Source organism: Chiloscyllium punctatum, chromosome 27, assembly GCF_047496795.1.
Source record: "Chiloscyllium punctatum isolate Juve2018m chromosome 27, sChiPun1.3, whole genome shotgun sequence".
NCBI lineage: Eukaryota > Metazoa > Chordata > Chondrichthyes > Orectolobiformes > Hemiscylliidae > Chiloscyllium > Chiloscyllium punctatum.
Window position 1 is genome coordinate 17,328,311 of NC_092765.1, and position 17,192 is coordinate 17,345,502.

Sequence of the window (17,192 nt, forward strand, 5' to 3'; positions counted from 1 at the left end):
GCAGCAGATATATGGGAACATCACTACCTGCCAGTTCCCTCCAAGTTACTCACCATCCTGACTTGGAAATATATTGCTATCTTCACTGCCACTGGGTCAAAATCCTGGACTTCCCTTGTTAAGGCCTTTGTGGACGTATCTACAGCACATGGACTGCGGTGGTTCAAGAAGGCACTTCCATCATCATCTCAAGGGCAACTAGGGACTGGCAATAAATACTGGCCAGCCAGTGATATGCAAGTGCCATGAATGAATAAAAGAAGAAAATCATTGATCAAGGGAGCTTTTGACTGAGCATGGCATCAAGCTGTGGCAAAACTGAATCAATGGGAATCTGATGAAATAACCTCTGCTGGTCGGAGTCATAACAAGTACAAAGGCTGCAGGCCATCACTGCAAGAGTTCCTCAGGTTAGAGTCCTAGGCTCAACCATTTTCAGTTACTCCATCAGTGACTTTCTCTCTGATCAGAAGTGGAAACATTCACTGATGATTCCACAATGTTCAGCACCATTTATCATTCCTCCTTAGATAATAAATAAAGCCATGTTCACATACAAGCAATGACATGGAGAATATCCTGACTTGGGCTGATAATGGAGTAACCCAAATGTCAGGCAATGACCATCTCCAACATTAGATAATTGAAACTTTTCTCCTTAACATGAAATGGCAACGTCTTCGCTGAATCTCCTAATTGGGGATTGCCATTGACCAGAAATGGAATGGGAGCAGCCATATAAATTTTGTAATTACAAGTTCAGAATTCAACAATTTTATGATGAGTAACTCTCCTGCTGTCTGCCCAATGCCTGCCCACCATTTTCAGGGCACAAGTCAGGGATATGAGGAAATACTGCCTACATGTCTGAATGATTGCCACTCCAACTGCACTTTTTGGGGTCATAGAATCATATGGCATGGAAAGAAATCCTTCAGTCCAACTGATTCATGCCGACCACCAATGAAAAACGTCCCAGCCTATTCAACCTCCCTTTATAACTCAAACCCTCCAGTCACGGCAACATTTTTGATGTTCATTATCCAGAACAAAACAGCACACTTGATTGGCACTCCATGCACTAATATTCAGTCCCTTCACCATGGGTACACATTGGGAGCAATGTGTACCATCTTCACAATCCACTGCAGCAAATAATCTAGATTCTCCAACAGAACCTTCCAAACCTGTGACCTCAACCACCTAGAATGACAAAGGTAGTTGATGCATGGGATACTACCACCAACAGGTTTTTTCAAGCCACATATCATCCAGACTTGCAACTATATCATCATTACTTCATTTCTGCTGGATAAAAGTTCTGGAGCTCTGTTCCTAACAACACTGTGGCCATACCTACAACCCAAGGACAGCAATAGTGCAAGAAGGCAGTTCAAGACAACTTTCTCAGTGGCAAATAAGGATAGCAATAAATGCTGTCCTAGCCAGCAATTTCTATGTCCCATGAAATAATAGTTTAAGAAAAACCCTTCTGGCTGCTGGGACCCCAGTTCGAGTGGGGTAATGAGGTGAACGAGCCTAAAATGAGCATTGAAGGCTATCAGTACCTGTTTCATCAACATCTCTGCTGACCAAATTTCCCAAGACAAAGGATCTTGTTCCACAGGAAAAAAGGTACTGACCTGAAACAACTGCTGCCTGAAATGGAAACCTGAGACCATTCTGTACCTCTGGAAGTGTGTCTTCTGTAACCTTTGTCAAAGTGCCTTTACTGATACTTCAACCAAAGGGCTTCAGAATTGGCACTAACCACTTGGTGCCACAGACCTACTGCCCTTTACAGAGCCTTGTGATGGTTTTTGTTTTATGGCTCCTGAGATATGCCTCATGATTGTCTAATCTTACCTTGTGGTTCTTCAGATTCTTCTTAAAAAATGAATATGATGTCTCCTTTGCAGCTGCCATGTTCTAATATGTGTTGTTTTGATTAGCTTTTAAGTTTGGGCCTGAATTGTATGTTTCTTTTAAACAGTGATTGTACACATTATGTATATAAAGGTAAGGATGCAGAACTTCGTACTAAGCTGGATATGTCCCAACCTTCTGATAAAGTCCTCTCACATAACTGCTGAGGTTGCCATTCTAATACAGCACAACTCAGACTCAGCTGCATATTTATTGAACTCCATCTCTCCAATACCCATAGTTTTTTGTGAACACTTGATCTGTTGTAGGCTGAAGTAGCCATTCTGGTCATCCTACAGAAAGATTTTTCTTCCAGGTGACGTTGTGTGGGATTTTGGTTGTGAAAACAAGGACATGTGGCTATCTCCTGTTGGTGCTGAATTACCCCTCAGTCCATTTCTTGGGTTTCATTGTGTCGGTTTCCTGAAGCTGGGCTGTGGTTTCTGCCTGTTGTTTCTAATCTTCCAGAGCTGGGATAAGCTGGAGGCTTTACTGATCTCAGGCACTTGGAACTGGTTTTTACTTGATTCTACGTAGCTGTTTTTTTTCCCAGAGCACGATGAGGACTGATTAAAAGGAGTTCTGAAGCTTAGGTGGCCTTTTCATATCTTGGTCTTTGTTTGCATTTTGCCATAGCTTTTTTATCCCATCATTTGCAATCAGACATGTAGCAGATTCTGCTACCTGTTTGGACAGGTATGGTCTTTTGCTATTTGTCTCTACATTTTCAGTTTCTTTTGCATGTCTCTTGCTGTTCCTCTTCCCTACCTCTTGGTTGTTTTGCTACTAGCTCCTCTTCTTCCATTTACTGTATTTGGTCAGGAAGAAGCTTAAAGCTGATTGTTGGTCCATCTCTTCCTTGTGGCCCACCTTGATTTTTGCCACCTATATATAATGGAAGATTCCTTTTGCATAGGCTTTGGAGAGGTGGCCCAATCCACCACACAGCTTGCAGCAGTTAATCTGCCTACAGTTTTTAAAAAATCTTTTGGCCTGTCATATTTACAGTTGCCCTGGAAGATTGCTTTGCAGTTGGCTACCACATGCCAGGTTTGCCACAGGACTTGGGACAGTTCCATGTTCCAGACTTTGGCCACAGGGTATTGACTTCATTGCTGTTTCCAATCACTTCAACATAGCTGACAAGAAATATCAGCACATTCACAATAGGGACATGGGGAATTACACATATTGATGGTCCTAACATGCTTCTAGTGTGATAGCAGTGAAGAGCAGCTCTGCAATGAAGAATCATAAGTAGTGCTTTGGTTTCTTTCTCCTTGAATGCCTGCAAGCTTCACGCAACATTTTTGAATGTAAAATTTAATTAGTTTGCTATGGAAAATCCTTGGAGGTCGATGTCCATACTTTAAATCCGTAGTGCAAAATTAACTTCAGCAAAAGGTTTCAGTCAACTGTGTGCCTTCCTCCATCTTCATTGTCACCCTGACAGTGTCATGCACCCATTGCTTTGGCATCCAGGTGTTGATTCTAGCCATAGCTGAATATTGAGTTTTCATTACACTAACATTAGACCTAAGCCAGCGTAAAGATCAACCAATCACATTCGAGCTTGAAAATCTTGACAGTGTTGGGCCAAAACCAAGATCGTGACTCGGCTTAAGCTAAAAGACTTGCAATTCAGACTAAATAGGTGCCATTTTCAATCTATCCAAAAGAATAATAAGCACAGTGGCTCAGTGGTTAGCACTACTGCCTCAGTACCAGTGACCCGGATTCAGTTCCAGCCTCGGTGACTGTCTGTGTGGAGTTTGCACATTCTCCCCATGTCTGTTTGGGTTTCCTTCAGGTGCTCTGGTTTCCTCCCACAATCCAAAGATGTGCAGGCCAGGTGAATTGGTCATGCTAAATTGCCTGTGGTGTTAGTCAGCGATGAATATAGGGTGGGGGAATGGGTCTGGGTGGGTTACTCTTTGGAGGGTCAATGTGGACTTGCTGGGCTGAAGGACCTGTTTCCATACTGTAGGTAATCTAATCAAATGAATTTATATTTTCTTTATTCAGATTACTGTGAACTCTTGGGATATACCTCATACTCCAGTATAGTCTCAAGGCTTTGTATTTTATTGCCACACAATTTTTACGTAAAAGTTATTGCTAAGATTATTTCAGCTTGCTGAAATCTGGGAGCCATCACAGTTTAAGGGATTTCCAGCGATGGTTTTGGTCTTCCAGATTTGTTTTTAAAACTCTATTTTGTCAGCACTTCTAAATCATGCATCCAGACCAAGAGAAAGTGTGCATGATGTTACCATGTGTGCACCAGTGCAGCTCTGAACTGATGACTGAGAGATGTACCTGTTTTGATGGATACGCAATCTTCTCTTCCTTCCATTTCCTCTCTGGAATGAGTCCACAATAGCTCAGATGAGATCAGAAATTTAGAGAGTTATATTAAACTTGTAGCTAATAGCCATCCACAGCTTTTTATATCTTGATATTCATTTAGATTGTGAAAGATGGCTTCTCTTTGCTGTAAAAGTTGCCTTAAAATAAAAAGGCTGCTTTTAGTTAGCTTTGAAATGAGGTAATATCCTCTACATTGGAAGCTTCTTTAAGCTGCCTTAAATTATGATTTCTTTTTCATTTTGTAAATTTTGAAACTGCTTTCTGTTTTTTCTCATTTTTCTTTACTATTATACTTTACACTTCCCGTACAGCCTAACAAATCAGCTAGCAATATTAAATTTGTTGGTGTGGACTATTTACATTTCATGAATTTCACTACCAAAGTAGCTGCCAATATTTAATTGTTTTGGTATCTGTTTAACATTGAGCACTGAGCTTGAATATTACTGAGATCACCTTTGCAATATGAGTTGATGTCATTTAAAAACATAGAATGTGCCTATGTGAGGAATTTCTCAATGGTTTTTATGGCAGGAGCTGAGGTGATAGAGAACTGTTTCTCATACAGAGAGAAAGGAGAAGTTTCTCAAGGCTTAGTTTATTTATCTGCCACTGTTTGACAGCAATTTCAAAGACTTTGATGAGGTTATATGCATTTTTGTTTCCTGTTGTGCTCTGCAGAAGAAACAAAATATCTTGGTACAAAACTACGAATTATGTAGTGCGTTGCGTTTTTGAGACTGGGGCCCATTTGTCTAATAAAATCTGATAATATATTAAGTTCAGTCTCCTGATGACTAAATCTGCAAGTTGCTTGGCGTCTTGATCAATAACTGTTGCCTTCTTTCTTTCAGGCAGAAGAATAGTAGTATTGCCACAAACTATACTTCTATCCCTTCAAAAGCTCCTTCTTTTTAAGAATCACCATATAAAAGCACAGTATTGTTCATATTTTTGAACATAGGATTTTTACTGTTTATAAGATGTGGTTGTCACTATCAAGGTCAGCATTATTGCCCATGCTATATGAATCAGAAGAATTTGTAGGTGATGATGTTGCCAGGCACCTATGCCCTTGCTCTCTTAGGCAGTAAAGGTTACCAGTTTGGAAGGAGCTGTCAAAGAAGGTTTAGCGAGTCTCACAGCATCCTGAATTGGAACTACATTGCCATTTCTTCACTGTTGCTGAATCAAAATTCTGAAACTCCTTTTGTAATAGCACACCTGCACCACATAGTGATTCAAGAAGGTAGCTTACCCGCATCTTTGAGATGAATTATGGATGGCTAATAATTGCTAACTTTGTCAATGACACCTACATTCCATGTATGCTTTTTGTTTTCAAACAACATTTATAATCTTAACTCAGTGCTTTAACATAATATCTAAATGATTTTAGAGGGAGATGATCAAAGTGAATGGAAGAATTTTGAAAAAAAATTCCAAAGTTTGGGCCCAAAACATTTGGATATTTTGTTGCATGCTTTGCATCCTTACATTTGCCAATTCCTCCTACATTAACATCAGGAACAAGAAGGGTGCAAAGGAACTCTGAGATGAGTTTTGTTACAGATGTTGGAAAAGGCAAGATCATTACAAGATTTACAGATAAGTACAGGAATTTGAAAATTGAGGTATTGGAGGATCGGGAATCAGTGAAACAGGGTGTAATGTGTGTAGTAGAGTTGCGATCGGGATGAACTTAATGCAAGGAAAAAAACCAAAGCATGAATTGGCAGCAGTGGTCATGAGATGGGAATTACAAGTGGGTGTTGGAGGAGACATAGAAATTGATAGTTTAGTGGTTGCTGGCATGTGTGCTTTGAAACTTCAAATGGGCTCAGTCTGAGAAAACTCCCAGGGCAATGGAAGAAGTCCAAGCCTAAGATTTGAGTTTTGATGGGAAAGGAACTCATTGATTTAGTATAGCCAGTGGTTGAGTTGAAGTATGTACCTCATTCAGCATTTGATGTCAGATAACCAATGAGATGGCAGACAAGTGGTAGAGGATTTAAATGATAACAGAGAGCTAAAACTAGGCTTGTGATCAAATTTGTATGAATTATGCAAAAAAGCATCTTCTTAAAAGTCAATGTTTACAGCCTTGTGAAATTGAGATGAATGGTCCCCTACACTTGACAGATCAACCTCCCCTTTTACTTTATGTGAAACAATGTGAAATCAGAACATATTTTCTGTTTAGATTGAAAATCATTCACTTGAATGTAATAATCCAGCATAAAAAAAGATGAATGGTAATTAAAGTGGGAGAATTTAAGAAAACATTTTTTTCATGATCTGTATATACTGAAAACCCCTCTTTCCATGCAGGCAGCATCACATTGAAGTGCCCTTGCTCCATTTTGAATGGAAAACTTATTGTGTGGCTGGTCGAAACATTTTTTTTTACAATCTTTGTTTATTGATACAAAGTTCATACATTATGTTTAGCTAACAATTTATTTTCTGACTTTTTTATTTTGTAGAATGGGCATGGAACTTCAGAAGAAACAACAGATCCTCCAGTGCAGGTACTAATGCGTGGGACATATGCTAGATAGGGAAGGTACAGCAGAATTGCAATTACCATATGTGTCTGAAATGCTGGAAAGTTTTAATATTTAGGATTAAATTTTCTGATGACTACTAATAGAGTTCAATATAAACAACAGTTTATAACTAGTTGTGGTTCTTCTTAGTCAGTTCACTAAATTGATAATTTGTGTTATTTATCTGTTTAATAGAATGATTAGGTGTCCTTCTGTGTGCCAGATTGTCTTATGAAAAGGAATGTGAAGGAAAAATATGTTCTATAAGGTGAACATTGACTGTCAGCACAAGGTCATTGTAGATTGACATATATAAAGGGTTTTTTTAATGCACTAATGCAATGTGAGTGTTGTTGTTTGAGCCAGGATTTAATGCCCATCCTTAGTTACTGTTGAGAAGCCTTTCACATTCTATTCCAAGAATGGGTTATTTGTTCTCTGAGGGAATCAGAGGGAAGTCTCATTCCACTGGAAGCCATCCACTTAATTCTTTCATGGGTTTGTATAAGCAATAATTAGAATCTAGTATTCAAATTTTAAAATGCAGGCTATGATGAAATATTTCCATCTAATTGTTTAAAAAATAGTTTAATTGAATGCATATAACCTAATATTTAAATTAAAGATTCTTTCTAATACTAAAGTCAGGTATATTTGTCCTGTTTAAAGTGTAGTATGGTTTTATTCTTTTCATCCAAATAATTTCTAATACGAAAGCAAAATTAAACAAATCCTGGACTTCTGAAAAAGAAAGGAGATATTACAAAATTTTGTAGAGGAGCATTTCTGCAGGTGTTCAGTGTTTTTGGATCTAAGATTAATGGCAAAAGAACTAATAGTACCATGAAGAAGTTTTGTTTACTCAATTGCGGTTAGGATCTGAAATGTATTACCTGAGTTGGTGGTGAGGCAGGCTCAGTTGTAGATTTTATGAAATAATTCAATAAGCTTCCTGAACATAAAATTGCAAGATTATGAAGAAGGTGCAAAGAGGTGGAACAAGTTTAATTGTTCGTCCAGAACGCAAAAATGGTATCAGTGGACTGAGTGACTGACTGACTGAGTGTTGTAACAATTCTGCAATATAGCCTAACATCGCTTTGTGCTTCTGTGTCAAACTTTGCTTGATGGTTCTCTGAAACCTACAGAGAGGCTTTTCTGTGTTAATGGCGCTACATAAAGGCAAATGGGTGCACATAGGCTAAGTATTTGTTTGTGACTATTTTAGATTTTAAGAATTTTGCAGTTGGTAATCTGATATTTAGAATGTGATTCAGCCTGACCTGCCCTTCTGCTAGAATGGTGCTTTTAGGCTGTGAGAAGCTCCTTTGAATAAGAGTGCACTCATTATGGACTGTGGTGATATCACTGGCATCAATAGCAACTTGAATGTTTCTCATAATTTTGTGCACAGAAAACCAGTGTGGTTATCAGCAGATTTCAAATTTTCAAGGACACTTTCTTACGTCCATTCAAGCTTTTGCCTTTCTTCAATAGATTTGTTAAAGGTGCACTTACAATGCTGATGTTCAGGAAAATGTACGTTAAAATCCACTCATCCCAACATAATGCCCGATTTCATGTTTTGTTCTGAACAGTAAAATCGAGAATACCCTTACTTTCACTTCTCAATGTGCTACATGTCCTTGTCCTATATTGTGGCCCAAATAAGTTACCTTTACTTTGGCAAATCCATGATTTATAATTAAATTGGCTTTTTGTAGCCAATTAAACATTTCAGTTAGGTGGTGTAATTGTTCTTTCAATATTTGGCCATGAGTTACCAAGTTGTTGATGTGAACCATTCAATAACACAGCTCTTCAATGACTTTATTGATGAATGATTGGAATGTTATTGGTGCATTTTTCATTCCAAATGCTATGACTTTGCATTGATAATGGTTACAAAAGCTGATATTTCTTTGGCTCTATTAATCACCAGAACTTGCCATTATCCCCTAGGTTGCATGATTTGATGGAAATTGTGTGTCCAATTCATTCAATGCAACACTGCAAGCTTGGATCAAGACACAAGTTTACTTTTATTATTATATTGATGTTATAATAATCAACATGAATCGTTGTGATTCGTCTGATTTTGGCATCAGCACAGTAGAACAAAGAGGAACAAAGAGAGTAACAAAGGAGAGTACAGCACAAGAACAGGCCCTTCATCCCATAAAGTTTACGTGAAACATGATGCCTTTCTAAACTAAAAATATTTTACCTCATATGGTCTATATTTCTCAATTCGCTATCTAATCAAAAATCTGTCAAGATGCCTCTGAAATGCTGTTGTGTCTGCCTCCATCATTTCCTCTGGCAGTGCACTCCAGGCACTTACCACCCTTCATGTAAAAGACTTGCCTCTTGATTCTACTTTAAATTTACCCCATTTATCTTAAACCCATACTCCCTACTAATGACATTTCTACCTTGGAAGAAAGACTCTGACTATCTATTATGTACCTGCCTATCATAATTTTGTAAACATCTATCAGGTCACCCCTCATTCTTCAATGTTAAAATGAAAACAAATCAAGTTTGTCCAATCCCTCATAGCTAAAACCCTCCAAACCTGGCAACATGTTGGTAAACTATTTCTGTACCCTCTCCAAAACCTCTGCATCTTCTGGTAGTGTGTGACCAGAACTGTACGCAATATTCCAAATGTGGCCAAATTGAAGTTCTATGCAGGTGCAAAATAACATACCAATTTTTATATTCTATGCCCAACTGATGAGGGCGAGCATGCTAAATGCCTTTTTGGCCATCTTATCCACTTATTTTCTTTCTGAAATGTGGAACTCAGGCCTGAAATGTAGTGCCTGATCTATGGTTTATCAATTTTCTTTAAACAATTTAAGTGGTTCTCTTACTTCATAACCAAATGGCTAAATGCTGTGGACCATTGGGAACATTCCTAATGACTAGTAGTAACAAAGGAATTTATCAGAAACAACAATGGAAATTGCTGGAGAAGCTCAGTAGGTCTGGCAACATCTGTGAGGAGAAATCAAAGTTAACGTTTTGAGTCGGTTGACCCTTCCTCAGAACTATGGTAGCTAGGAAAATGTCGATTTATATGCAGAAGATAGGATGGGGGGGAGGGGATAAAGAGTAAACAATAGGTAGAGATAGAGCATAAAGAGAAAGAAGAACAGTTAATGGAGACTGTTAATGGCTAACAATAGATAAAAAAATGTGTAATGACAGACTATGTGTTAACAAGGCCCTGGTATGTGTGGTAGGGGGCTAGGACATGGCGGAGATCAGGCCCTAAAATTATTGAACTTGATATTGAGTCCAGAGGACTGCAGGGGCCCAAGAAAAAAATTAGGTGGTGTTCTTCCAGCTTGTGCTGAGCTTCGCTAGAACACTGCAGCAAACCTGAGACAGAGATATTGTCCAGGGAACAGGGTGTTGTGTTAAAGTAGCAGGCAACCAGAAGCTCAGGGTCTTTTCAGCGAACAGAATATAGATGTTATGTAAAGCGGTTACCCAGTCTCCACTCTGTTTCCCAATGTAGAGGAGACCACATTGTGAGCAGCAAATACAGTGGACTAGTTGCTGAGAAGTGCAGGTGAAGTGCTGCATCATCGGGGAGGTATGTTTGGGCCCTTGATACTGAGGAGGGAGGAGGTAAGTAGGTAGGTGTTATACAGTCTGCGGTTGTAGGGAAGGTGCCATGGGATGTGTTGGGAGTGAAGGAAGGGTGGACCAGAGTGCTCCAGAAGGAATAGTCTCTGTGGAAGGCAGACAAGGGAGGGAAAGTGGTGGTCTGGTGGTGGCATCTTGCTGGAGATGGTAGTAATAGCGGCTGATGATCTTCTGGATGTGGATGCTGGTGGAATGGTAGGTAAGGTCAAAGGGAACCCTATCGCTGTTGCAGGATGGAAGAGAGGCATTGAGGATGGAAGTGCAGGAGATGGGTCCGACCTGGTTGACGGCCGTATCGACTGCAGTGCTGGGGAATCCTTGATTGATGAAGAAGGTAGCCATTTCAGAGAATCCCTTATCGAAGTTGGCCTCATTGGAACATATGCAACAGAGATAGAGGAACTGGGAGAATGGAATGGAGTCTTCACAGGAAACAGGTTGCAAGGATGTATAGTTCAGGTAGCTGTGGGAGTGGGTGTGTCTATAGTGGATATTGGTGACCAGTCTATCCACAGAAATGGGAACAGATGTCGAGGAAGAGAAGGGAGGAGTCAGAGACAGACCAAATGAAAGTGAGGGCAGGACGGAAATTGGAAGTAAATTTGCTGAACTTTTCTAATTCCAGTCAAGACGGGAAGCAGCACCGATGATATCATTGACATATCAGAGAAAGAGTTGTCATTGGGGCTAGAATAGGACTGGAACAAGGAATGTTCCACGTACTTCATGAAGAGACAGGCATACTTGGGGTCCATGCGAGTACTCCTGATGACCCCATTGACCTGAAGAAAATGAGAGGAGTTAAACGAGGAGTTGTTAAGGGTGAGGATGAGCTCGGCTTGGCTGGGGAGAGTGGTGGTGGTGGTGGTGGTGGTGGTGCGGTGGAGGGGGGGGGGGATAGTTCATGCTTTGTGTGTTTGAAATCGTATTTCACTAACTTGATTGAGTTTTTTGAAGAGGTGACAAAGAAGATTGACGAAAGCAGAGCAGTGGATGTTGTCGACATAGACTTCAACAAAGCATTTAACAGATCCTGCATGGTAGATTGGTTAGTAAGGTTAGATCACATGGGATCCAGGGGTAGCTAGCCACTTGAATACAAAATTGGTTTGATGGTAGGAGACAGAGGATGGTGGGTGGAGGGTTGCATTTTGGATGAGAGAACTGTGACCAGTGGTGTGTAAGAAGGATTGATGCTGGGTCCACTGCCTTTCATGCAATTTGGTAAGGCAAACCAGGGCATGACTTATACAGTTAATGCTAGGGTTCTGCAGGAGTGTTGCTGAACAAAGAGACTGAGGGCTACAGGTACATACAGGTTCTTGAAAGTGGAATTGCAGGTGGACAGAATGGTGAGGAAGGTATTTGGCATGCTTGCCTTCATTGGCCAGAACATTGAGTTTAGGAGTTGGAATGTAATATTATGGCTATGTAGGACATTGGTGAAGCCACTTTTAGAATATGCATAAAATTCTGGTCGTCCTTCTGTAGAAAAGATGTTAGGTTTGAGAGGGCGCAAAAAAGATTTACAAGGATGTCACTGGGACTGGACGGTTTGACCTGTTTAGAGAAGCTGAAGCGTTTTTTCCTGGAGTGTTGGTGGCTGAGGGGTGGCCTTATAGAAATGTATAAAATCATGAGAGGCACACACAAGGTGAATAGTCAAGTCTTTTTCCTAGGTGAGGAAATCTAAAATTAGGGGGCATAGGTTTAAAGTGAGAGGGGAAAAATTTAAAAAGGACCTGAAGGGTAACTTTTTCATGTAGAGTGGCATGTATGGAATGGGCTGACAGAGGAAGTGATGGAGGCAGATACAATTACAGCATTTAATTGATGGAGGTATCTGGATGGGTATATGAATAGGACAAATTTAGAGGAATATGGGCCAAATGGGTCTGTTTCCATGCTGTACATCTCTATGACTGACCGTATAAAAATACAAATAATAAACAAAAATAAAGCTCTTATGTTTGTATGCCGTTATGTTGAACATGGACATGCAATTTTAAGAAAATGAGGCACATTTCATTTAACTATCCAATCTAATCTTGAAGTTTCTGTTGTAATCACTAATGCCAGAATTGAATTCCACAGTCTTGAATTCTTTGTAATTCTACCTCCTCTCTATTTGAATTGTTTTAAATTTAATCTTGTACCTATGGTTCCTAATTTTGTATCTCACAACAATTGGACACTTTGAGTTTGTTTCTATTTATTCTATTCTATTTTTGTGCAATATTTAAACACTTCCATAATGTTGTGAATTTTGTTTTGATAAATGGAGAAAAGAAATTAAAACAAGTTGATTTTAATCAGAAACCTGTATTTTGGAAATGCTTTAAAATACTCAAAAAGAGAACAATTTATTTGCAATGCGGAGCATAATTTTATGTAGATTAATGTGGATACCATTATGATGCAGCAATATTCCTCAAATTGCAATGAAATTAATCTACTTGTGGTGATAATAATGTTGATGAGAGTAGTGAAGGAACTAATGAATGCAGGGATAGGACATAGGAAGATTTTCCCTGCTACCTACTTATTCCTTGTTTTGACATGAACATTTCTAATAATATTGTTGCTTATTTTTGAACTTATGCATTTTTCTTAATCACTTTTCCTTTTTGATCCTTAGTTGAAGATGTTCCTCCCCTTTTACACACAGTAAAGACACTCATTAGGAAGTTTTTATTAAATATGTTACCCCTTTTTTAGTAGCTTTAAATTCCAGGAACTAAGCAAGACCTCATCTTTATTTCCAGTTGCTATTTCTGTTGCTTTTTTAAGCAACATTACATCGAGATTTTACTGTAATTTTGTTTCTACATGTTCACTGTACCAAGAACTAATTATCTCTATGTAACAATGTGATACAGAGTCATTCTAAAAGCTTCATCTCTTCTGCTGTACTTGTCTATACATAGTTCTTCTCAAGGCTTTGGAATCTGTCACACTTTGGGAATTTGGAATACATTGAGGCTTCATGCAAGTGAATTTCATCAAATTGTTACAACTTGTTTTGCACTTAAAAACATTCCAGAAAATATATAATAATGGGTGTGTCTGAGAAAATGTTGTAAAATTCCATTTAAACATCATGCCTTATACCTTATTCTCTTAGAGAAAAGTTCAAAATAAGATATTCTCAAATCCTTCAGATACAGAAACTACTGAAATTTTGATTAGCCTCCTTTAGTGCTGTAATAATTCCTTGATCTATTAGCCCATTGTGTCTGCACTGGCTCTTCAAGTGAGCATTATGACTTATGCCATTTTCCTGCCTTTTCCTCATACCTTTGCACATACAGTAGTTTCTATTTAAGTAATTATCCACTGCCCTCTTGAATGCCTTATTTGAACCTGCCTTCACCACACTTCCAGGCAGTGCATTCCAGACATGAACCAGTTGTTCTGAGAAAAAGCTTTTTCTCACCTTGCATTTGCGTTTTTAGCAAATTATTTTAAATCTTTCGTAGCAAGTCATGGAGTGGAACAGCAATTGGGGATGGATAGCAAATGCATGTCTTGCCAGCAACATCTGCAACACATAAATCCCATTAAATAAATTTCTATGTCCATAGTAAAATGTTAATCCCAACAGCATGAGTTCTTATTTTGCAGAGTACACTTTGTTAAATGCCTTCTGTACATTTCCTGCTTACCTTTCTACATTGCTTGTCAAAGAATTCCAACAATTTAGTCAAACATGATTTCCCTTTCATTAACTTTCTTGTTAATAGATTCTACTATTTTCTTACGTCAGACTAAGCAACTAAGGAATAAGAAATTCAGTTATGATGATAGATTAGAGAAGTTCAAAATGTTCTTCTTAGAGAAAAGAAGACAAAGAGGATATCTGATAGAAGTTTTCAAAATCTGGATAGAGCAAATAAGGAGAAACTGTTCCTGCTCATAAAAGGAACAAATACAAGGGGGCAGCCATTTCAGAAAGCAGTTAAGAGTCACCACTTTGCTATGGGTCTGAAGTCTTGTGTAGGCCAGACCAGGTAAGGATGGCAGATTTCCTTCTCTAAAAGATATTAGTGAACCAAGAATTTTTTACAGCATAAATTTAGGCTAATTCCAGATTTATTGATTAAATTGAAATTCTGCTGACATGGTGGAATATGTTTCATGACTTCAGAACACCAACCTGGGTTTCTGCATTACTACTCGGGCAACATTATCATTACATCACCACTTCCCCTGGCATTTAGGATAAGGTAGAATTGGTCATATACAGATTGTAATGCAGCTAGTGAAATGCCACAGGCATCAATGTTGGGTCCTAAATCATTTGCAAATTATATCAATGAGTTAGGGTCATAAACTCATAGAAATGTGCAGCATGGAAGCAGACCCTTCAGTCCAACTCGTCCATGCCAACCAGATATTCTTCAGTTAATCTAGTTCCATTTGCCAACACTTGGCCTATATCCCTCTATACCCTTCCTATTCATATACCCATCCAGATGACTGTTAAATTTTGTAATTCTACCAGTCTCCATCACTTTCTCTGGCAGCTCATTCCATATCTGCATTACCCTCTGTGTGAAAATGTTGCCCCTTTGGTCCTGTTTAAATCTTTCCCCTTTCACCCTAAACCTATGCCCTCCAGTTCCGGACTTGCCCACCCCAGCGAAAAGATCTTGATTATTTACCCTATCCATGCCCCTCATGATTTTAAACCTTCTGTAAGGTCACCTCTCAGCCTCTGATATGCCAGGGAAAACAGCCCTAGCCTATTCAACCTCTTCATATAGCTCAAACCTTTCCACCCGGGAAACATCATTGTAAATCTTTTCTGAACCCTTTCAAGTTTCACAACATCCCTCCTATAGGAGGGAGACCAGAATTGCAAACAGCAATTCTGGAAAAGTGGCCTAACCAATGACCTGTCCAGCTACACCATAACCTCCCAACTCCTTTTCTCAATGCTGTGACCAACAAAGAAAAGCATACCAAATGCCTTTTTTACTATCCTATCTATCTTTGACACCACTTCCAAGGAACTATGAATCTGCACTCCAAGCTCTCTTTGTTCAGCAACACTCCCCAGGACCTTACCATTAAGTGTATAAGTCCTGCCCTGATTTGCATTAGAGACAAAAAAAACTGCAGATGCTGGAATCCAAAGTAGACAGGCAAGAGGGTGGAAGAACACGGCAGGCCAGGCAGCATCAGAAGGTGGAGAAGTTGATTGTTCAGGTATAACCCTTCTTCAGGACTCCTGAAACGCTGACTTCTCCACATCCTGATGCTGCCTGGTCTGCTGTATTCTTCCAGCCTCCTGCCTGTCTGATTTGCATTTGACCTGAGAGAACAGGATGTGGTAGGTTCAGAGGGGGGTTAGGCTGGATTAGGTAAGAAGGGCATTGTGGCTCAGAGGGTGGTACAATGGTTTAGTGGTTAGCACTGCTGTCTCACAGCACTAGGGACCCAGGTTCGATTCCAGCCTCGGGCGAGTGTCTGTGTGGCGTTTGCACATTCTCCCCGTGCCTGTGTGGGTTTTCTCAGGGTGCTTCAGTTTCCTCCCACAATCCAAAGATGTGCAGGTTAAGTGAATTGGCCATGCTAAGTTGCTCACTGTGTTCAGGGATGTTTAGGTTAGGTGCATTAGTCAGGGTAAATGTAAAAGTAATAGGGTAGGATAATGGGTATGGGTGGGTTACTCTTTGCAGAGTCAATGTGGACTTGTTGGTCCAAATCCACACTGTAGGGATTCCACAATTCTATGATTAAGATGGCTGATGTCCATTCAGCAGTTCTCGATGAAGAAGTCAAGTGCAGGTAAAGGACCAGAGGGAGAGGTCCAGGCGGAGTAGGTGTATTGGAGATAGGTGAAAGGGTTTGTGGAGCAAGCAGAGGACTGCTGCCCAAACAAGTGGGCACACAGGTAAAATTGATGAGTTCAACAAAATGCTATTCTCAAAACGTATTGAGGTGGAGAGTAAGATGATAAAAGTAAGTCCTTTGCTGAGCACAGAATATTCAGCAACTGAGAGGGTATAGTAAATGCATGACAAGATCTGAGGTGAGAAGAAGAGATCAAGTAGGATGGAAGGGGAAGGGGAAGGGGGTAAAGAATCCAGAGATCCTTTAGGACCTGGGAGTTTGCGTTTCTTAATACCTGAAAAAGTTCCTTACTAAAGCTGAATGCGACACAGAATGAAATGGAACTGGGGAGCGGGACAGCTTTGAAATAATATGAGGCGGTGCTCATAATGATAGAAGTTGGGAGTGCACATGTGGTGGTGCATGGCACTGGGTGTAGATCTCAGAATATGACAAGAACAACTGTCTGAAAATATTTGTACATCTTGGAGATACCTGTGATGTTGGGTATATTCGAAAGAACAGTTTCTATCTGTGTCTGGTAGATTTAGATTTATTGTCACATTGATTTAAAAAGACAATGAAAAGTGTCCTTCTGCATGTTATATGCAAAGTGTCACCATGCTGTGGTGCCATCATGAAATACTGAATATAATGTAGGATTTTACTGCAATAGGGTTCATCTTACTCTCCTCTTCATGTTCCTTCTCCGCTGCTCCTCCTCCTGCATGACATTGATCAGAGTCTCTTAAACAGGCTTCTGGGTATCTTTAATGGGGTCTCCTGGGGATGTGTGGGTTCCATACCTGCTGATCCCCGTCTGACGCTCCTCCAGACGCTGTCGCCTGC

At 39.7% G+C, this 17,192-nt stretch overlaps 1 protein-coding gene across 4 annotated transcripts in view; it reads left to right on the forward strand.

The window, feature by feature from the left end:
- Positions 1-17,192, forward strand: part of rps6ka1 (ribosomal protein S6 kinase a, polypeptide 1) — a 209,648-nt gene that overhangs the window by 10,553 nt on the left and 181,903 nt on the right. For all 4 annotated transcript variants that reach the window (XM_072548211.1, XM_072548212.1, XM_072548213.1 and 1 more), the window contains exon 2: positions 6,783-6,827. In XM_072548211.1, the coding sequence (XP_072404312.1) occupies positions 6,783-6,827 (45 nt within the window). The remainder of the gene's footprint in view (positions 1-6,782; positions 6,828-17,192) is intronic.